The following is a 21,762-nucleotide window of genomic DNA, read 5'->3' as shown; positions in this document are numbered from 1 at the left end:
CATAATCTCTATTAATAAAAATAGTATGCATGTACTGTATGCCTGAATAAAAAAAAAAGTGAGATGTTGGAACGCTTTTATTTTTATTTTAGTAGACACAAAACTTACAACAGACAGCTGCTGGGGTTTGGAATCGAAGAAATGTCTGATGGTTCTCAGTCATCCAGGTCATCGTAGTCAAAGGAGCTTGCAAAGAAAAGCGTCTGGACTTCTTTAAGTTGCTTGAAGACGTTTCACCTCTCATCCGAGAAGCTTCTTCAGTTCTAAGGTCAAATGGTGGAGAGTCCCAGATACAAACCTAGTGGGAGTGACCCCCCACAGAGGGACAAAAGGACCCCCTGATGATAATTAGTATGAGTAACTTTAAAACTTAGTAGCGGCCGCCATTGTTGGAAACTGGAGTTTGGCTGGGCCGAGCTATGAATTCTGGGATATGGTGGGCCACGAAGGACACACCCGACCCATCCTTCTAATTCGGGGAAAAGGAGGAGTCTACGAATTTGGACAGCCTTCGTCGCGTCGCTGTGACGTAATCGGCCTTAAAATGCGGCCATAATGAGAACAAGATAAAAAGTTCAAAACACCTGGTCAACAACCAGGTAGCCCAACAGTTACTCATTTAACTCTTTTGGGGGGTTTTGATTTTTAAGAAGAGAGTGGCTCTGATATATTTATCATTACTTATTTATTAAAATGTAAAAACAAAAAACTGAAATTGTGTCACATCTGCTTAATTTTGTAAAGCTTGTAAAGCCACAGACTTTTACTTGTTTTCTCTCAGGCTCAGACCAGCACACATTACATCAAACTCTTACAAGTCAAGAAAAGGAGCTGTTGGACAGAAAGACAACTGAGTGGGAAGGATTTTGGTTTTCCAATATATTAGTAATTGTCAGTGACGTTTATATTAATCAGGCTGAACTTTAATCATACTTTAGATCAAATCATTTTGCAGATCATCAGAATGATGGTTGGCAATGCAAACATGGCCAATAATGACAGTTATTGGCCATGTTTGCATTGCCCTTTTTTAAAATGTACTTTCATGACGTTATTGTGTGTCGGGTGGTGGTCGTGGCTGTCCAGACTGACAAGTGGGACGTTGAATGTCACCTCTCTGACGGAGGAGGAACCTGAGATTGTGGATTTTTTTTTAATCATATTTGCAGACAGTGTTATATTAATATAACACTGTATACACCATGGTGAGGGTCCTGTACAGGCCAAGAGAGCAGCAGCATCTCTCTTGGGCTGTACAGCAGCATCTTCCCTTCGTGTTTGCTTCTTGGCGAAGAAGAAAAGGCCTTTCACAGACTCTGAAACAGTGAAATACTGCATGCTGGTCGTGGTGGATGTGGTGAAAAGTGATGAAAAAATTAAAGTGTGACACCTGCTATTAAAAACGTACTCCCGTAGGACAGTTCAAATATTCGTAGAGTTGAAGTTCTGGCGTCAGATGAGTTTGAAATGCTGTTAGATGACCTGAAGAAAACTGATGTAATGTCTATAGCAGGAGATCAGACAGAACTGATAATGCACAGTTGTGCGTATATGTCCGTTTTTTGGATGGGAAATTGCTCAGCTTACTGTTAGAGGGACACACAGCTGGCCAAATAATGTTTGAGAAGATTTAAGCTCTTCAGGAAAATGGTCTGGATATGAAGCGTGTCTGTATCCATGGCAGGAACAGTGAGTGGTCAGCAAAATATTTTAATTTGAAAGGGAATTATCAAAATGTTTGTTATTATTTCAAATGTGCAAAAAATAGTTTAGGTATAGCTCCCTTTTTTGTTTAAATGGACCTTTTGGTGTGCATTTGTGAGGTCACCAGATTTACAGGGGAAAGGAATGAAAAAAATTTTTTTTTTTTTACTTGTTTTCAATACAGTTGTGTGGGTTTGAAATTGATCATGATCTGCTGCTTACTGGCTTCATATACATACATCCCAGATAAATTCCTCGGTTTGAAAATCTGGCCCAACTAACTTCGTAGTTGAATAGCCATGCCTTAAACATACAGATGACTTCTGTTTGTGACCTTTCACCCTCTTATTTGAGCCAAGGTCAGCCACCAGAATCATCACATCGGTTACAGCTTCAGTTCAGTTTATATGCTGCTCTACTTCATCATTTCTCATTAACAGTCTGCACTTATGTTTCTGATCTTCTGCAGAGCTCCTGTCCGTCATGTTGCTCTCCTGGTACAGTGATGCTGCCCTCTGCTGGACACAGTGGAACCACATCAAGCTCTAAGACTGAAATTATAACCAGTTCCTGTTAACAGGAAACAAACAGTTCTTTATAAAGCTTCAAGTATCAAATATTCACAGTGAGAAGGTGAAACGATTCATGTGGTGCTGAGTCCAAGTGTCTCCATCCACAAGCAGAAATCATGAACCAGCAGCATTCCTTAACATCAAAATATTTATTGGATGAACACGATTAAAATCCATCTCGTCCAATCAGCGTGTAGAACAAAAATTACAATATATACACTCTTTTGTATTTACAGCAGCTGAGGCGAGCAGCCTGTAACGGGAATAAAACCTGAAGCAGGACGAGCTTCATCGTCCGAACATCTCCTGCGAGGCGTAGGTCATGTAGAGGAAGCCGTCCTCATCCTGGTGCTGTTTGTACACCTGAGCCATGGTGAGCGACATGCTCGCCAGCCCTCTGTTGTTGATGAGCAGGTAGAAGGCCTGGCTGGGCAGCAGCGCCATGCGGTTCCTGAGGGGAGGAGCCAGAAGGAGCCACCATTAATCAGAGTCAGCCTGCAGGCTGTTAGCTGCATCAGCACAACAGTGACGCCAGCACAGCTGTTCAGTGAGGCGAGCACGCGTCAGCCACGTGCAGATTCCAGCTATGATTCGAGCATTTCAAGCATTCGTGCTCACACTGGGGGGAGGAGCACATGGAAACTGAGCGAGGGCTGAGTTTAAAGTGAAGCTTGTACAGGTATTCATCTGTCAGAGCCAAGATTATGCAAAAGCTCCATTTGTCAGACTGAGGAGCAAGTGTATGATGAGCGACTGCAGCTGGAGCACCGGCTTCAGTAAAGATACGATCATGTACCACAAAACATGAGACGATCCAAAACATTTGCCCCTAAAGCCACAACTTTGACCCTCTGATCAGACTCCAAGTAGAGCCCAAAACTCATTCACTCACAAGATTTGCTTCAGCGTCTACATTCATACTCTGAGGGGGAATCATCCAACCGTTAGATGAGCCAATTGCTCTTTCCCTTGAGGTCTGATATCCAGGCCTCATTTCTGACAATCAGGACAAGTCACTAAAGCCAAATCAGCCCATCAGTGAACCTGAGCATGTGGAGCTGGTGTGCAGCTTTCTCAGGAAACTCCCACAGAACTTTATCGACACCCAGACGTTACAGTCAGTGGGTACGATTGTGGGGCAGCGAGGCTGAGACACCAGACCTTTGTGTTCTTAAAATAAAACTACAATACGTGTCTTTATGTTCACATGATTACAACTACTGAAAACTCAATGTTCCAAATGACAAACAGTTACTGGACGCAACTCAGGTTCTGTGAGTAGACAGAGCTCCTCGATTGGCTTGAGCAGCCAGCCTGTGCGCTCTCTGCTCGAGTCAGATCACTGAGTGATAAAGACTCTCGCAGACATTACAGAGGTCTAAGGTTTGACAGACATGGATTAACTGTTAAGACACATCCTGTCACTTCATGTTTACACAGCAGCTTCCTCAGGCCATCATGGCCGTCACAGATCCTGCTGTGTAAGCATAAACAACAACAAAGGGGTCAATAAAAGTGAAAGAGCAAAAGACTCCAAGTCAGGGGTGTCCAACTCCAGGCCTCGAGGGCCGGTGTCCTACAGGTTTTAGATCACCCTGGGGCTTCACACCTGAATCACATGATGAGTTCATTACCAGGCCTCTGGAGAACTTCAGGACATGTTGAGGAGGTCGTTTAACCATTAAATCAGCTGTGATGGATCAAGGACATCTAAAACCTGCAGGGCACCGGCCCTCGAGGCCTGGAGTTTAACACCTGTGCTCCAAGGGGGGGGCGTAAGACTCTGGAATAAAAGCTTCTCATTTTTAAAATAAACATTAACTGATGAATTCACCAGGAAAACATTTCTCCTCAGTGTAGAACTGAGGCGTGAGTATTGTTGAGCTCCGAGTTCGTGTTAAAGGACTCCAGCATGTGTTCAGTGAAGCTTGCAGGTACCGGTACCTGATGATGGTGAGGAACTGCGTCATGGTGAGCTCCTGCGGAACCAGGAACTTGGTTTTGTCCAGCGGAGGCAGATACTTTTCCTTGTCGTACCTCTCGATGATGACCTGCAAGGCGCAGTGAGTGGGTGAGAACATAAAACACACCTTCTCGGACTCCGCGTGAGCCCCACCGCGCGCTTACCGGGATCTTGTTAGGGAACTTGGCCCTGATGCCCGCCACTTCCCGTTTCCTCGTTGCTGTGGACAGAAGAGAGACAGTGAGTTTGCTGGACATCAGTGTTGCTGCTGCTCGCGGCGGTGCCGGTTACCTAAACTCTTCCTCAGCTTGAACGGTTTGCTGTGCGGCTGACTTTTCTCGCGCGACGCCATGGTACGTGACGTAGAGCCGGGTCCACATGCTACGGAGCGAGCGCGAGTTAAATAGAGGCTGCAGCGCATCAGCTGATTAGCACATGGCCGCATGAGCGCGATTGAATTAGGTTAGAGTGCGGAGCAGGGCCGGCCCCAGCAGCTTTTAGGCCCAAGGGCAGCAGACAGCCCCCTCCACCCCTCATCCTGGTTATTAAACAGGATTATTGATAATGTGCCTTTGAGAGAATTTAGAAAATGTTTAATGTTTTTCTTTAAGGACAGAATTTGTTCACCACAGTTACCACATGTTTTTGTCTTGTGGTAGAGTTGTTACTCTTCCACATTGAAAGGAGCTGAGGTGCCTAGGTGGTTCAGCATCTGCCTCAGATGCCTCTTGGGTTAGATCGTTAAACTGCCATCGCAGAGAGCCACAGCCAGAGAAGCAGATGGATGATGGATTAAAAACTTGAAATTTAATCACATCAGATATTTAGAAGACAGAGTTCTTAACAACTCATGACCTCTATAATGTAACCTTGATGACACAACTTGGGGGAGGGAGGGGGGGGGGGGGGGTAACCACACAGTGAACCTCCTGAGGTTGAGACTTTTCTTTGCAGGAGTCCTGGGCAGAGAATCAAGCAAGGGGAGAATGCTCCATGGAAGGGAACCAAGGCTGCCTTCAGCCACTGTGCTCTATAGGCGACTAGTCTTTAAAATTAGCTGCTGTAACAACCAGCTTTTAGAAAAATAATGTGTTTCTTTTCCTCTTCAGCATCATCCGGGTACATAAACCTGAACCAGATCAAGGTAAATCATAGCAAACTGACTACGTAACAGGCGCTCTTCTTCACTTGGACCTTCCTCTGCCAATCACCTGCCACCAGCCAACCATGCAGGAACATTCAGGGCAGGGCAGTTTGAATTTCTAGAATTGTTTCACATCGACTGTTGGAGAAAAAAATGAATTACTGACCGTAAAAGAATACTTATGATTCTAACTGATCACTGATGACCAATGTATAGTTTTTGTGCTGTTTTCCAACCTATTTTGCTGTTATTGTCTCTTTGTATTCTTCTTCTTCTTCTTCTTATTATTATTATTATTATTATTATTATTATTATTATTATTATTATTATTATTATTATCTTTGTCGTTTGAGTCTATTTATATTGGGCCAGTCTAAAGTTAACAGCAGTTTATGAATGGGGGATGCTTACTATTTAAATTGATATTGAAATCAACAGGAAAATAATAAATACATCCAATACATTCAAACAGAATTCAGATCTGTTTATTTATTTTTTACTTAATGTTTATTTTAATAAATAAAACAACAACAATAATAAGAGCGCTTCAGCTATTATATTTTGAAAATCCGGACAGGATGTGGTTGCTGCGTTCGTTCCGGCAGCTCGACTCTCCGCCGCTTTGACAGCTGGCTCGAGCAGGAGTTGTTCGGTTGATGGACCGCATTTTCCTGCGGAGGATATTTCACTGAAGCGGGAGTCAGCACCGGACTGAAGCCGCCCCGCATCGCTCACGGTCCAGCCATGGATGAGCAGGCGGGCCCCGGTGTCTTCTTTAACACCAGCGGCAGCTCGGGCTTACCCGGCGCGGGGAACGTTAAAGCTCCGCAGCCCGGGGACGGCGGCGGAGAGGCGGCCCGGGCTCAGTACAGCATCCCGGGGATTTTACACTTTCTCCAGCATGAGTGGGCCCGCTTCGAGGTGGAGAGGGCCCAGTGGGAGGTGGAGCGGGCCGAGCTGCAGGTAAGCAGCCTCTCGGTCGCAAGGGGTTTCATTGTTGAGGTTGCTAGCAGAACGGAGAGGCGCTGTACCGAAGTCCATTGGAGAATGTGGAAATTGTTCTTAAAATCGATTATCGGTGAATACATCGTCAGAGTAAAGTAAAAGTTGTAGTTTACTTTGATAGAAAGTGTTTTTCGTTTAATTCGGCATAGGTTTAAGCCAATAAAACGTATGTTTTTGTGTAATGTTTTTAACTTTTTGGAGGCTAGGTGCAGTTTGCATGTGCCTTGTCGCGCACGGGGCTCAATACGCAGAATGACGCACATTCATTAAGTAACATAATGTTATGTGTTTGTAAGCGCTTCTTCTCTAATCGTGTTATCGCCGAATTCACGCTCTGATTCCACTGTTTCTAGATGCGGTGCTCGGTACTGGTTTTACTGTTCGTTTCCCAATGTCAAGCGGGATGTGCGAGAATTGCGTAATATTTAAATGGCAGTTTCGCCTTATGCTGTATTCGCTGCGCTCTCTGCTAAGCAGGCTAGCTGCGGGTGACATTTCAGTCATTCCAGCCGGCTCTGTGTGGGTGTGAGCAGCTACCTGTCATGCAAGCTTACGTGTGTCCGCAGCCAGGTCACCTGAGACGTGCCAGGTTTACCTGAGCGGGGCAAACGTGCACGTAGAGCCGTGCTTGCTTTTGTTTGTGGGTTGTTGTTTTTTGGTTGGTTACCGGAATCGGTTAGTTTCCCAAACCGCCCCAGGAGGGCTTTGTCCCACAAAGATCAGTGTGTGTTCAGTTAAACGTGTCCGATAATGGACGCATACCGATAATGGGCGCGTGCACGCTGCGTGATCCCGTCCAGTCACGAAACGTTTGTGTGCAGATTTAAAAGCTGCAACCTTAAACCGAGACCCTGCCGGTGTTTTCCTCTCAGTGTGGAGCAGAGCCTCCGTGGGACAGCATGCAGGGCTCTTTATCCTGCTTTAAAAGAGGGAGGTCTGCATACGTACAGTCAGAGGTCATGTTCAAAAATGAATTCAACATATCTGCAGTGGCAAAGTGAGTCAAAGCATTTAAAAGGCAACAAAAACATTTTCACTTTAAAATGTTCAGTATTGTCCGTGCTGCAGGAGTTGAAGAGCAGAGTCAGAACATCATAGCGCTGCTTTCTGATGACAGATTTAGTTTATTTTGACAATTTAAACACAAACAAAAAAACAAACATCCCTTTTAATTAAAGTTTGAGCCACTTAGCGACAGGCGGCAGATTATTGGTGTCCACTGCCTCTTCAGTTTATTATCCTGTGGAAAATAAAATGGCTCATATACCTCCCATTATTCCGGATCACTGACACTAAACATGTTTTTAATAACAGACAAACGTAGCCTGTGACGCTCAGCTCTTTGCTTGTTTCTGAGAGTCATCCTACAAAACCAGTTGGGTTAGCGTCATTAGCACAGTCCTTCTTTTCACTCAGTCAGGGGTGAAGTTTTGAATCCAGACTCAGAGATGTCCTCCACTCCCTGTAGGACCAGCGAGGTCAGAGCTGTGTCTGCAGACGTGGAGGTGAAAAGAAGCCTCCTGTAAGGCTTCCTGCTTTCACTGCTCACAGATCAGATCCAACAATCGTAACGGCGCAAAGGTCGGCTGCCTCCCAGCGAGTGCCTCGTGTGTCTGGGGTCAGTCCCACCTGTCCTCGCTGAGCACCGTCATGGTCACAGTGCTGAATGATATCAGGGCCCGCCTTCATGCAAAGTATAAATTTGAAAGAAATGAATGGTTGATGCAACGACCCAGCGTGTAGCCCCTTCTGTAGGAGGGATAACCTGCAGTGATGTTTCCTGCGTGACCTCATCAATCAGTCTCATCCCTGTGGAGGATGGACAGACGCTGACTCTACGTTACGTCGTAGAGGAGCTCGTGGTCCTTTGACTGTAAGCGCCGATCTGCTACTTGTTTACATGACCTGTTTACATGACTGTGTGCTCACCTTGGTATTTTTGGTTGTAATTTATGTTTACTGTAATGGACGCACAAGTAGTAGAAGAAGAACGCATCTCTAACTTTTGTTCTGTTGGAGTAAAGTTTTCATTTCCTCTTTCTGGGGTGAATTCCTCGGTGCAGGGGTGACTCTGATGCTTCTGATGAAATAACAAACGCCAAAACGATCGATGCCATCATATTTAATGGCTGAAATCTCTTCGTTTGCACTTCCAGCAGATGTTTTGTTGCAGCGTTATAAAATCAGAGTGTATCGATCCCTGCTGTGCATGTGTGGTGCAGGTGAGCGTTTCCTCCTGTGAAGGATGCCGGGCAGTGAGTCAGACGATCTCACGGCGCGTGGGACGCTTCACGCTCATGTCTTACATAAGCTCGAGTCATCGTCGGCCGAGCTTCACTGACAGCCAGCCCGTAAAGGAATCACTTCCTGTGTGGCGGCTCAGCTGGTGCACCATTTAACACCCCCCCCCTCCCCGGCACAATCAGATAGCAGGCGTCTCTTTGTGTCTCTCAGCTGTCTGAGTGGCTTTGATGATAAAGACCTGGAGGGGGTTGGAGGGGGGTGACGATTGGAGCGGGACGGCGCTGGCTGGCCGACGAGGCCGGAGACCAATTTGAGCCGTAAATCCATCTGTTCTGGTGCAGACGGGCTGCATGTCATCACGGGCTGAGACGGAGCGTGAGTGTCACTTCCTCTGAGGTAATCCTCCGCAGGGGAGAGGAAGAGGAGGAAGAGGAAGCTGGCACACAAGAACAGGAGAGATTACTCACAGTCTATTGTCCACAAACAAAGAGACAGGGCTGGAAGCTCTGAGCGACCAAGTCTGATTCCCTGTTTCTCGTGTGTGAGTTCACGACACCAGTAAAGACCAGTTAGGCAGGAGCGGTCATCAAAGACGGCGTCTGCAAACACCGTCCAGAGGTCTGTTTCAGGACAGCTAGCAGCCACCTATCAGTCGGAGACGCCACGCCCCCTCTCACAGCCACCTGTCAGTCGGAGAGGCCACGCCCCTCTCACAGCCACCTGTCGGTCGGAGAGGCCACGCCCCCTCTCACAGCCACCACCTGTCAGTCAGAGAGGCCACGCCCCCTCTCACAGCCACCTGTCAGTCGGAGAGGCCACGCCCCCTCTCACAGCCACCTGTCAGTCGGAGAGGCCACGCCCCCTCTCACAGCCACCTGTCAGTCGGAGAGGCCACGCCCCCTCTCACAGCCACCTGTCAGTCGGAGAGGCCACGCCCCCTCTCACAGCCACCTGTCAGTCGGAGAGGCCACGCCCCCTCTCACAGCCACCTGTCAGTCCGAGAGGCCACGCCCCCTCTCACAGCCACCTGTCAGTCAGAGAGGCCACGCCCCCTCTCACAGCCACCTGTCAGTCGGAGAGGCCACGCCCCCTCTCACAGCCACCTGTCAGTCAGAGAGGCCACATTTGATTCCTTTAGCCTGAAAACTTCGTAAAATCTTTAAAAAGTTCCGGTTTAAGCAGTTCACAGATCAACGAGCTCGTCTCAGATGTTTTCAGGTGCAGCCAAAACCTGGCGTGAACGTTTTCTTCGTTCCTCTGAATGAAGCTCAGCTTCATCCCACTGACAGGAAACAGGAAGTTGTTTTTTTCTTTGTTTTTTTAAACTCCAGGTCGTCTCTGTCAGAAATATTCGAACCAATCTTGTGATGTTACCGGCAGCCAGTTTTATTCTTCCCTCTGTGCTGTTTTATAAAAATGTCTTACCGAGACCCTAGATCAGGGGAGACCACGAGAATTCTGGGTAATTGTGCAGCTGACGGCCTGTGTGGACGTTACTGTTGCTCGATTACACCTTCAGATAAAATAAAAAGGTTTTTTTATGACACGAAGAAGAAGTCATGCGTGAGCAGGGGGAAGTTTGCCACATCGAAAAGGTTCGGATGAGCTTTCCAAAGTTCTCCAAGTTGTGCCTCCATCGCTTGTGTCCAGATCACACGCTGCACAGCTGTGCTGCTCCGTCTTTTTCACCGACGTTTACGTGTTTGCGCGTGAGCAGTGTGAGCGGCTGTGGTGAGAACCTCACGAGCGATTGATGATCGGGAGCTGGTCGTGAGGTGTTAATCGCTTCTCGTTACCCCACGTATACTACACGATGCACGATGAAGGCCAAAATCGGTCCGATCACCAAATCGGTCGCACGACTCAAAAATCGGCTCAAAATGGGCCAAAAACCGCACAGTGTGAGCCCAGCATTAGAGCAGCAATGTTTGTTGCTCAGAGAAAGGGAAAAAAAGGCTGCAAAAGTACAGGGAGGAATGGGAAAAACACCTGGCTGGGAAAATGCATGATAACACCTATAAAGCGCACTGCACTGTGTGCCGGCGCACTTTTTCCATAGGCATGCTTCTAGTGGTGGGCACATGAAGAACATGAGGGGCGTGACAGCTCGGGGAACCCTTAACCAATTTTTTGTCCACCAGGCCACGGCAGAAGCAGATATGGTATGTAAACACTGGTTTGTTGTTTAAACCCTCTGGTTAAGGTTAATATGGGCATGTGCAGTGAATATCAGGGCTATGTGGCCAGAAGTGTGATAATATAATTTATTTTGTGTAATAAACAACTGCAAGGATAGATGATTACAACAAATAGATGAATAATACATAAAAGTAATACATAGATGAATAATGATGATGAGTTAAGATGCGTAATCATGGGAACAAGCGGGTTTACAAACAGGCGCAGCTGATTAGCATCAGAAAAGCTGAAATAATACCTCAGCTGAAGCCAATTGTACTAAATGCACTAAATGTGCACTGTTACAAGAATGTTTTTCTTTCTATTGTTTTCTATTAATTTATATAATTTTAAGTTAAGCAGGACAGAGTTCTTTTAAAGAAAGATTTACTTATATTCTCAAAAGTTAAGCATGACAGGCTTCTGTTTAAGAAAGAGACCTGTTTTATGTGTTAATGTTGTCATTTTGAGCTAAAAATAAATGGCTAAATGATCATTTGTTTCACATGTGTTCATATCACAAAGAATACACATCTACTTAAATTCAAGTCAAATGGTTAAAAAAATAATTTCACACACAAAAAAAGAGCTAGAAAATTCACCACACTGGGAAGGGTGAAGACAACTGGGTCGCCCGGCCCTGGCCACGAGGTGTCCCTTATTTATCTTTCAGGGAGTTGGCAACCCTAGTGTGGACGCAGTCAGCCTGCTTGATCTGCTGCTGCCTCCAACAAAACCAAGATGCGCTTCTTCAGAGAGCGTTGGTGAACCTGCAGCCTGCTGTGCAGTAACGCGCTGTAATGTAGACGTGTGAAGGTTCAAAAACACTGATTTATTCAGCCGACTGTACTCGGACTTATTAACAGGTGGTAGAGCTGTAACTCTGAGCTGACGGCAGCATTATTCTGGATGAGACAGCAGCAGGTGAAGTTTAACTCTCCACGCTGAGACTTGATTCTGCTTCAAAGTGAACAAGCGGGGCACAAACAGAAATCTTGTATTTGTAACAAATAATATTAAAGCTGAGGCCGAGCGATGGGCTGCACAGCTAACGAGTTCTGAAATCAACACGACTGAAAAATATTCATAATCGTTGCTGCGTGCACGAATCACAATGAACGACAGACGGACAAAACAAACAGACGTCTGGCACAGCAGGAGGGAAAGAGCGTGTCCCTCCACACGGACCATCCTCAGCAGCAACACCTGCCAACAAGCTGCAGCACGATGAACGCATGAGGGCCAAGAGCAACAGCGCAGTGCTCGGTAACTTTATCCATCCGCCGTCGGGTTATGGTGGCAGCAGGCAGGTATCCCGGTCGTGCTGTCCGGTTTTCCTGACGGATCCCGAGGCTTTCCCAATTCTGGAGTCTCTTCCTGCTCTTCCCCAAACTTGTTCTCCACCCTTTCGTTACTTGTAAATAGAGATGGCACAATACCACTTTTTTATGCCTGATACCGATAATATGGAAATCTGCAGATTCCGATATAGTTCATTTTTTTTAATCAATAACACAATTTTTAAATTTCTTGCTGCATTTTGTATGAGTTCATACTCAAGTTTAACAAACTAAACTAAACTAAAGCTACTCAGTTATACCTGTATGCAAAAAGCACACTGCACCCCAAATATTTCATAATTCAGCAAAACTGATCAATCTAAGAAACTTAAACCTGCAGCATCCTCCCTGTTCTGGTGTTTTAAAGAGTACTTAGGTTGTTTAGTATTTCCACTAACTAATAGGGTCGCCAACTCCCAGCAAAAAAAAAAAGGGAACCACCCCCACCCTCCGCCTTGTGATGCTTAATCGACGTAATCAACTGTAATTTAATGTGTTTAAAATAAAATGCATGGAAATCAATTATTCTTCCACAATAATTAAATAGATTCAACATCTTTCTTCAACAGAGCTGCAGACTGCACAGATGGTACCTTCCCAAAGGAAAAAGTACTACAGCTTACTAGGGTATATTATACTTAATAGTTACTATATACAGTAATGGACTTCTATTCATTTTACATCAGATTAAAACTTTGGGTGTCAGATAATTATTTATTAAAAGCTCGACATTTTAAATGAGAATAAGAAAGAAAAGTATGTCTTTGTGCCCCCTTTTCCCTGTTAATGCCCTATCGGCCCCCCTGGCTAAACTTTGCTAGATCCGCCCCTGCACAGTTACCAGCCGTCAGCTACGTAGAAAAAGATCCTGGTGTAGAAAGTAATATTAAATAAATTCTAACAACAGCTGATCAAGCTTAAACGTGCTGCTGTTGTTCAGCCGCTGGTTTCCTCTTTCTGGTGCAAAGTGGGCCAAAAACAAACAAGAGAGACGATCAGCTGATCATTGATCAGTTTCATGATTGAAGTAACAACAGGAGAGAGAGAGAGGGAGAGAGGCAGTCGCTCCATATATTAGTTGTTAAACTTAACGCTGGAATGCTTTACAAACATTCAGAGATGAACTTACACACTGCTTTACTTCTCTGGGATCACTTCCTCGGAGATGAAATGCCGGTTTGGTAGCGAGGCTACAAACACACACAGCCGCTCTGTCACGTGACCACACTGCTGCGACGTGCTGAGGTTATGAGCTGAGTTACGTAATATCGGATCGGTCCGTCTCTACTTGTAAACAGAGATGAGCAGTAATGCATTACTGTAATCCGATTACTTTTTTCAAGTAACGAGTAAAGTAAGGGATTACTATTGCAAAGAAGTAATTAGATTACTGTTACTTTCCCGTAAGCACGCTGCGTTACCAATCCGTGATTTTGATTGTAAGAATGTCTCATGACAATGACATCTGAGCTTGTGCAGATCAATGGATAACACGGAGTGATGGCGAGCGTACGACCACGCAGCGTTTAAAGCGTGGAAGTACTTGCATTACTTTGAGTTTGATTCTGTAAAAAAGTGACACAAACATCAGCGTCCACTGTGCGCTCTGCGTGGGAAGAAAACGTCTTTCTACAGTGAAAAATGAAACTTCAAATCTGAGCGAGCGCGCTGCCACGGGAACGTGACACTCACACAGTCCCTGTCTCAGTGACGCTGCGGGACAGAGCTCTGATTGGCCCGACGGTTTTGCTCACTTGATAAAAACTAATCAAAGCTGCACACACGGTGGGAAGGTTCGTCAGCCAGAGCGGCATCTCTGTGCTTTGTGTCTAAATAATGCAGCATGAGAAGAAGAGCAGCTAAGCGTGTTATGCAACGCCGAGCCGGACCGTCCTCTGCCTTTAGCACAGATGAGCTTCGACAACAACACTTCCTCCGTCTCTTTGTGTGACAACAAAAACGCTCCCCGGCCTGGATTCCTGCAGCTCAGTGCGTTCATGTGAAGCTGCCGTATGAGGAATGGCATGTACACCTGCTTGTTTTGCGGGCGTTGGCGAATGTCGGCCCAAGCCACGCCTCAGCGCTGTGACCAGGCTCTGTTTAAACGGGCCTTTAGCCAAAATCTCTGCGGACAGGGGCGCCCTCAGCCTGACATGCTTACAGCACCAGACACACTGTTTGGGAAGTCTGAAGTAGGAATCATCCGATCAGATCACAGAGGGTCAGAGGTCAGATAAACTGGAGCCTTCTCGTGATGCGTTTGGGTGTTGCTGGGATATTTCGACTTCTCTCCACTGAGACAGGGAAGTGAGTTCAGTGTGATAACACAGTGAACTGCACTGAATCCAACTTCAGCTGCAGTGGAAGAGTCGGTTTAGCTCAGGAAGCAGCTGTCACAATAAGATCTGTGCAGGTCTCCGAATACTAAAAAAGAGGAGCTGCAGGGCTTTGTTTCCTCCTCTGGCACAGGAGACACTGGAGCATCCTGTATGACAGAAGAGGAGATGAATGTGTCCCACACCTGCTGGGCGCGTGGATTCATCACAGAGTGGATTTTGGGGCATGTGGGGTGAAAAATTACAACCATTGGTGCCTCGAATCACAGAGGTTGTTATTTTGACACCAAAGAAAATGATAGTATGACAGGTTGCCAAGCAACACATATTATTTACATACGTTTTGACATGATGGCTGCTGCAACATGAGGCAGAGCGAGCTCGCCATGATTGTTAGATAAAAACACGAGGAGCGTCATTACTGCAGGGCTCAGCGGGTCAGGGATGGAGATCCGAGCGGGTCGATGGCGAGGGAGCGTCGCTGAACCGAGAGGAGCAAATAAAGCGAAAACCAGAGCAACGACGGGCTTCAGGCCTCAGGAGGAGTGTGGAGTGATAAAGCTTCGCTGTTGCTCTTCCTGTGTTAGAGACGGTGCTGCAGGAGAGGAAATCAAACTAGCCTTAACTCACATTTGATTTTGGAAATCTTCAAAAACAAAAAAAGAGGAAATTGTGAGGGCGGGGTCACGCGGGATCATGCGGATCACGCGGGTCGAGCGGGATCATGCGGGTCGAGCGGGATCATGCGGATCACGCGGGTCGTGCGGGATCATGCGGGTCGTGCGGGATCATGCGGATCACGCGGGTCGTGCGGGATCATGCGGGTCGTGCGGGATCATGCGGGTCGTGCGGGATCATGCGGATCACGCGGGTTGTGCGGGATCATGCGGGTCACGCGGGATCATGCGGGTGTGTTAGCCGATTCCCAGATTCCACAAAGGAAAGTTTGCGTTTCCTAATGAAGGACAACAGAAACTAGACGAGACGGGGAGCTGCTCGGCGTTCTAGATGTTCAGACTCTCCTCTTTGTTCTGCTCAGCCTTCCTCCTCCTCCTCCTCCTCGAGCGTTTATGTTGTTCTAATTAAAGTCTGGTCGGCTCCAGAGCGGCACGTCTGCGGTTGACGTTCCCTGAGGGAAAGCGGCGAGTGGGCCTCATCACAGCGTTTTTCCCGCCCCCCCCCACCCACCCCCGCCTCGCTTTCTGCCTCTTGCTTGATCTCGTCTCCTCTGGCATCATATCAGAGATCTTCTTCATCCGTCTCATTTTTCCCCCCACTCTTCTCCTCCCAGCTTCCATCCAGCTCCTCGCCTCCTTTGTAAAATCACTCGTGGAGTTTGGTGTTATGGCGATGACGCCAGCGGCGTGGGCTGCTCCAGTTTGCCGCAAATCTTTGTGCAAAACAGAAATGAGACGACAGGAAGATCGTTACAGGAAATGAAGGAGGGTTGGACTGACAACAGGAGGAGGCTTTGCTTTCCCCGCCTCCCCGCGTCCTCCTTAGGGATGGGTACCGGTGTCCAGTGCCATGATGGCACCGGTTCTGACATAAACGGTAGTAACCAGACCGAAAAGCAGCGCACATTTCGGTTCTTTATTTCGGTGCTTTTTTTTCCTGAGCTGTGATACACTTCTAGCCAATCATTTTACGTTTCCGAGGATAGTAGGCGGGTCCAGGTACGTACGTTCTTTTAGAGCAGAGCTACAGATTAAAAATGTCCAAGGCGAAGTGGTCAAAAGTCTGGCTGTACTTCACAGCAAAAGATGCAAACTCAGCAGCAACAAGTGCTTTAAGCTGATACTGTGATACTGTCAAAGGAGGTAACACCAAGAATCCGATGAAACACCTGGCGACGCATAGCGTTTTTTTTAAAAGCCCAGAAATGCGCCGTATTTGATAGCTTGCTGCGAGACCTCACACCGAGCATATCTACTGTGGGTGGGTTGCCTGTTATGCAACATCCCCCAAAAACCCCGAAGAGGAGCGTCCTGGCCCCTAGCCCTGCCAGTGTAGCAGAAATGATGAGGATGATGATGCAGCAGCAGCCGTTCTTCTCTGCGTGAGTAGCTTCATGTTGTTCGTGTGTAATTTACGTTGAGTAGGCTAACCACGTTATTACATTAATGCATGTAAGGTGAACTAGCAAACATCATCATAGCTACATGCGGCTGTCTTCTTGTTTGATGGCAGATACTCCCTTCACCCTGGCCAAAAAGGCTAAAATGACCAAAGAAAAAGTGGAAAACAGTTAAACATGAGAGGTTTAGGACAAAGTTTGTGTTTTTTTCCATTGTTTAAGCACTGCTTCCAGCCAAGAGTGATACCATATATGCCCCATAGCTGCAGAAAAGGCTAACATTGTTATCTTTTTACAAAAAACAGCTGAACATGAGAGATTTTTGGACAAGTTTGTGTTCTCCATTCTTTAAGCACCGGTTTGAGCACCGTTTGAGCACCGGCACCGTTTCAAAAGTACCGATTTGGCACCGGTATCGGATAAAACCTAAACGATACCCATCCCGCGTCCTCCTGCTACAAACATCTGAATGTTTCCAGTCTGTGTTTGAGAAACGTAGTGGAGTCTCTTCTGTTAGCTCAGCACAGTGAAGACTGGATATCTGGACGTGGCGTTTTCAGCGGCAGAAAGTTTCAGCCTGAGGTGATGGGTAACGCGGGGAGGGTTTATGGAAGCGCACGTCTGTAAAGGAAAGAGCTGATTTTAGTGCGAGGTGGGACTAAATGAGAGCTTCTGGGCCAGAACGCACACGCTTTTTTATTGGCTGCTTACAGCATCATCATCATCATCATCATCATCATTTCTTTGCTCTGACCCAGGAACCCCCCCCCCCTCACTCGGCAGCTTTCCTCTCCTCCACCCTCCCTCCTCGTCTCCTGGAGGAATAATCCCCTCAGTGCTCCAGATTTAAGCGGAGGGAAATCCCCCTCGTCCCCAGTCCCAGAACGCTGTGTTTGCTTAATGCCCCTGCAGCGAGGGAGGAGGGCGGAGAGTCATTCAGTCGGCGTGATTGAGCCGCTGCTGATGGAGGTTAAACGGGCCACAGAGTGTCGATAGCTGTGTGACCTTTCTGTCACACGGAGGCTGAAAACTCGATTCTTGCAGCTCACATTCTCTCTGCGGCAAATCCAAAACCAGTTTTCAGATGGATTTCAATCTCTCGCTCTGCTGTTGCTTCCAAGAACGTAACCGTGCTGAGAAACGAGGAAATGCAGGGACCGCCATCGCCGTCGGCTGTTTTTGGCTCAGTGTTCGCCGCCTGATACACAAACTGTTTGTCTCTGTCCATCATTTCAGCCGTCGTGACACCTGTTTATAACTCACCTGTTTAAATTCTATTAAGTATTAAAGGTTGCATTATTAGGGGGCGTGGCCTCTTTGACTGACAGGTGGATGGTGACACAGGCGGCTGTAGCTGCTGGCTTCACCTGAGCTGGAACCCTGGACCGTGTTAGTGCTGTTGGAGCCTTTTGGAGCATTTTTAATGACATCATGTGACCAATAACATGTCTGCTGAGCATCCGAGGAGGTGGAGCTCCAGGTTTGGTGTGAGATATTCTAGGGCTTTGATTGGATGTTGCAGATTAGCAGGTCTCTGCGTCTCTGCTTTAAGCATCAGATTTTATTCAGTCAGACTTGAAACCAGCGACTGAGACATAAACTGGTCAGGAAAGAGTTTACCCGGCTCACCGTCCAATCACAGTCTGTGTTACATCCAGAGGTGTCGCCCCTGCTGCTCAGATGCAGATTTAAGGCTCTGAATATCTTGTGTATTTGATAAAGAGCGTGATTTGAAGCAGCAGAATCGTTTGTTTTCATATTGAATCTGCAGCCCGTCAGGATTCGGAGGTCTCATTAGTGATCTGTGAGTTTGTTCTGGGCGATGAGCCGCTCAGCTGTGCGTCCTCCCACGCCGCCTGTCCAACAGGATGGAGGTGTTGCTTATGTCTCGCTGAATCTCAGAGGTGAAGATGCCGACTGCTGCAGCTCGTCAGGAGAGAAATGTTCACTGCTGGATATTGACTTTCTCCACAAATGACATCAGTTAGTCAGCCGTCATCCCACAACACTTTATTCCACCCGTACTGTGGAAACGACAACCTCTATTTATCGGCTGTGTGCAATCCGACTATTTCCTCTTAGTGTGTTTATGGTGTGTGTGAGTAACTAACTGCACATACGCTGAGCTGTTTATGTCCCAGGCATCTGAAAGAAAAACGATTTTTCGTATCAGTCGGGCCACCTGCAAACGTTCGTTCTGAGGCGAGAGGCTCACCTGTCCGCGTCACGTGCAGGTGTCTGCGCAGCGAGCCAAACTCATGTAAACTTTCTCTGTCGACTCAAATAGACGAATCTGTGATCTCCGTGGCGAAAATCCCTGAGGTGGGATTCTTCAGTCGGTCAGTAAAAGTACACTTTCTTTCTTTCTAATGTGGGAGGAGCTTGTTGATGAAGGTGACTTCCTGGGAGGGACAGAAAATACCTGACGCCAGCCTTCGGACTCCTGCACGTCGCTTTGGCGGCTGCAGATATTTGTGGCTTTCCAGCGTGATTAGACGGATGCGAGTGGCGTGCGAACGCATCATCACACCAAACATCGATTAGCAAAGGTCTTCGAGCTTCACCTCCGATGTGACAGCAGCAAAGCGGCGCGGTCAGGAGGTCGTTTGAGGACATTTTGGGATCAGCCCACAGATTCGGACGACTCATGTCGCCGCCTGTCGCTTCAACTAAAACACCTCACAAGTCACTGCTTCCTCCTGTGCTTTTATTCTGAAGTTTGGGCTGAAGCGGTCTGACGTTTCCTGCAGCGTCGGCATCATTGAACCGTTTTTAATGCACGACTGCTCTGCCTGGAAATAAGCAGCCGTGCATCAGCTTCAGTTTTGGTTATTAAGCAGCTGTTTGTCCGTTTTCACTGGACTAGCTCAGCGTTTATATCAGGAAGTGCTGGCGTGCACACTGGGGGCTTCCACTGGGATCAGCTCACGTTCCCTTTTATGTTTAAGATAAGGAGTCGTTTTTATGAACGAAAGCGGCTCCTTTGAATTTCGCCTCCCTCTGCGATCCGATGTGGAGCGCCGACGCGCTTCTATAAATGAAACAAAGACTGATGGGAGTTCTGAACAAGTGGGTTACCCAGTTTGTAGAGTGAAAGGTCTCTGAGTGGCTGCACTTCCTGCCAGATGGCTTCATGTCAGGAGACCAGATATCCACCTGGATTTAATCCAGAAGGAAGTTTTATTTAAAATTTTATCTGCTGAAACAGAAGTGAAGGTTTGTAGCTGTGACCTCCGTCAGTCTGGAAACTGCGAGACTCACAGGAGACAAAGTGCAGCCTCTGGTTTACAGTTTATAGAACAACTAGGAATAAATCATCAAATCAATGCCTCAAAATCAGCAGTGAATCCATCCTTTTTTTTCCTCAGAGCTTCAGTTCATCCTGGAACTATTAACGATCATGATGACAGCTCAGTACAGACCCACAGCAGGTCCTGAACCTGAAAGCCAGAGTGGAAATGCTGATCGCTCTCTGACCTCGGGAGAGAAGACGAACGCCGTCCTGGCTGAAACGCCTTCAGAACAACGAGCCTTTTAAGGTTCTGGTAACTGCAGTTTGGGGTGCGTGCTCAGAGATGCGCCAACAGATCCTTCCTTGTGAATAACAGGACAGGGCTAACCTCTGTACCGCCGCGCTGTTACAACTTAATATACAACACCTTGCTTTGGTGTCACTCACGAAAGGATGTGGAGAGAAAAACAGAATCTGAAAATGATCCATCCACAGAGGAAGTCATTCACGACCAGTTCAATTTTATTTATAACGTGCTTTATATTGTAAGGACCCTACAATGACACCGAGGAAACCCCGACAATCAGAGGGCCCACTTTGAGCTAGCAGATCCTTTCCATCGTGGTTGGCGTATCAGATGACTTTCAGGCTAACGGGAGTGAAAAGCAGCGTGACTGAAGCGGAGCGTGAGGCCGTCAGACTCACCTCTGGCAGGCAGCTCGAGCAACACTCAGTAAAATCTATAATTATGAGTGAAGACGCCCCCGACGCGCTGCAGATGCCTTCCTACACAAAGGCCCTGAAACATCCCACCAAGTTCACCGCCATCCTCAGACGCCATGGCAACAGACGAGCGAGCGTCACAAAGCTCAGACGAGGCTCTCATCTCGACATCTGCCTCATCGAAGGCTGAACGAGCTCAGGCTGAATACCTGCTTCAGTCACACCTGAGCTTCTGTCAGGAGGACAGATGAACCTCGGTGGAGGCTGAAATTACTGCTTCTGTATATTACAGGAAACAATCTGTCGCTTTATCAGATAATCAACAATAAATAATAATTACTGTGATTAAAGATGTTTTTTGGGAGACTTTTTTTAATCTCGTCACAGGTATAATTTGGTAGCAATGTCAGGTGTTGTAAACACTACAGGCCATTTTTATTTTAGTCATAATCAACTGTCAGCCTGTAGTTCCTCTGCTGGACAGCAGGGGCAGCAGTGAGTCGGTTACAGTAGAAGTAACCGTGTTTACGGCCTGATACACAGACCGTTCGTCTCTGTGGATAATTTCCCCTTCATACCACCTGCACGGGGAGGATGTTATGGAAGCCCGTTTCCGCCACTAAAAAAAAAAAAAAAGGATCCATAACTCAAAATTTCGAGTTATTTTCTCGAAATTTCGAGTTATTTTCTCGAAATTTCGAGTTATTATCTCGAAATTTTGAGAAAAGCAACTCGAAATTTCGAGTTAGCGCTGCCAATCAGTAATCTACGTGAATGACGTCATTTCCATGTTACCCGGAAGCTGAAGCCCTCAGCTACAAATGCTACAGCTAAGCTACCGGTATTACATCCAGTCGTGAATGCACAGATTGCTGAGTGTTTTCAGCCTGGCTTCACAAATGATGAAATCCCTGTGTTATTAGCTGAATCACATGGTGTTACTATCAGCAAACATACTTTAATTTGTTGGGATCCGTTTTTGAGTGCGCGGTCCTGCGCCATATGCTTCCGTGTAACAAGAAAGCGACCTCATTCACGTATATTTTTGATTGGCAGAGCTAACTCGAAATTTTGAGAAAAGTAACTCGAAATTTCGAGTTATGGATACTAGCTTTTTTTTTTTTTTAGTGGCGGAAACGGGCTTCCATAGGATGTTGTTATAACTCAACTCCAAAGTTTGCATTTATTAGGGGCGTGGCCTCTGACAGGTGACCGCAGCAGCAGGGCCGTCGCTCATTTTCAGA

At 46.9% G+C, this 21,762-nt stretch overlaps 2 protein-coding genes across 3 annotated transcripts in view; one reads left to right on the top strand and one right to left on the bottom strand.

Annotated features, from left to right (window-relative positions):
• Positions 1 to 2,410: 2,410 nt before the first annotated feature.
• Positions 2,411 to 4,718, bottom strand: map1lc3c (microtubule-associated protein 1 light chain 3 gamma). Its single transcript, XM_082535701.1, has 4 exons — positions 4,531 to 4,718; positions 4,404 to 4,459; positions 4,221 to 4,327; positions 2,411 to 2,727 (listed from the first exon to the last, which is right to left on the bottom strand). Exons 1-4 carry the CDS (start codon positions 4,682 to 4,684, stop codon positions 2,565 to 2,567), a joined length of 480 nt encoding a protein of 159 aa, XP_082391827.1. The 5' UTR covers positions 4,685 to 4,718; the 3' UTR covers positions 2,411 to 2,564.
• Positions 4,719 to 5,963: 1,245 nt separating this feature from the next.
• Positions 5,964 to 21,762, top strand: part of LOC309707967 (striatin-like) — a 33,158-nt gene continuing 17,359 nt past the window's right edge. For both annotated transcript variants that reach the window (XM_082535611.1, XM_082535610.1), the window contains exon 1: positions 5,964 to 6,346. In XM_082535611.1, coding sequence (XP_082391737.1) covers positions 6,128 to 6,346 — 219 coding nt within the window. In that variant the 5' untranslated portion in view covers positions 5,964 to 6,127. The remainder of the gene's footprint in view (positions 6,347 to 21,762) is intronic.

Source organism: Aulonocara stuartgranti (genome assembly GCF_965226115.1).
Source record: "Aulonocara stuartgranti genome assembly, chromosome: 6".
Taxonomy (NCBI): Eukaryota; Metazoa; Chordata; class Actinopteri; order Cichliformes; family Cichlidae; genus Aulonocara; species Aulonocara stuartgranti.
Note: the sequence above shows the minus strand (reverse complement) of the source record. Positions and strands in the feature narration are given on the sequence as shown.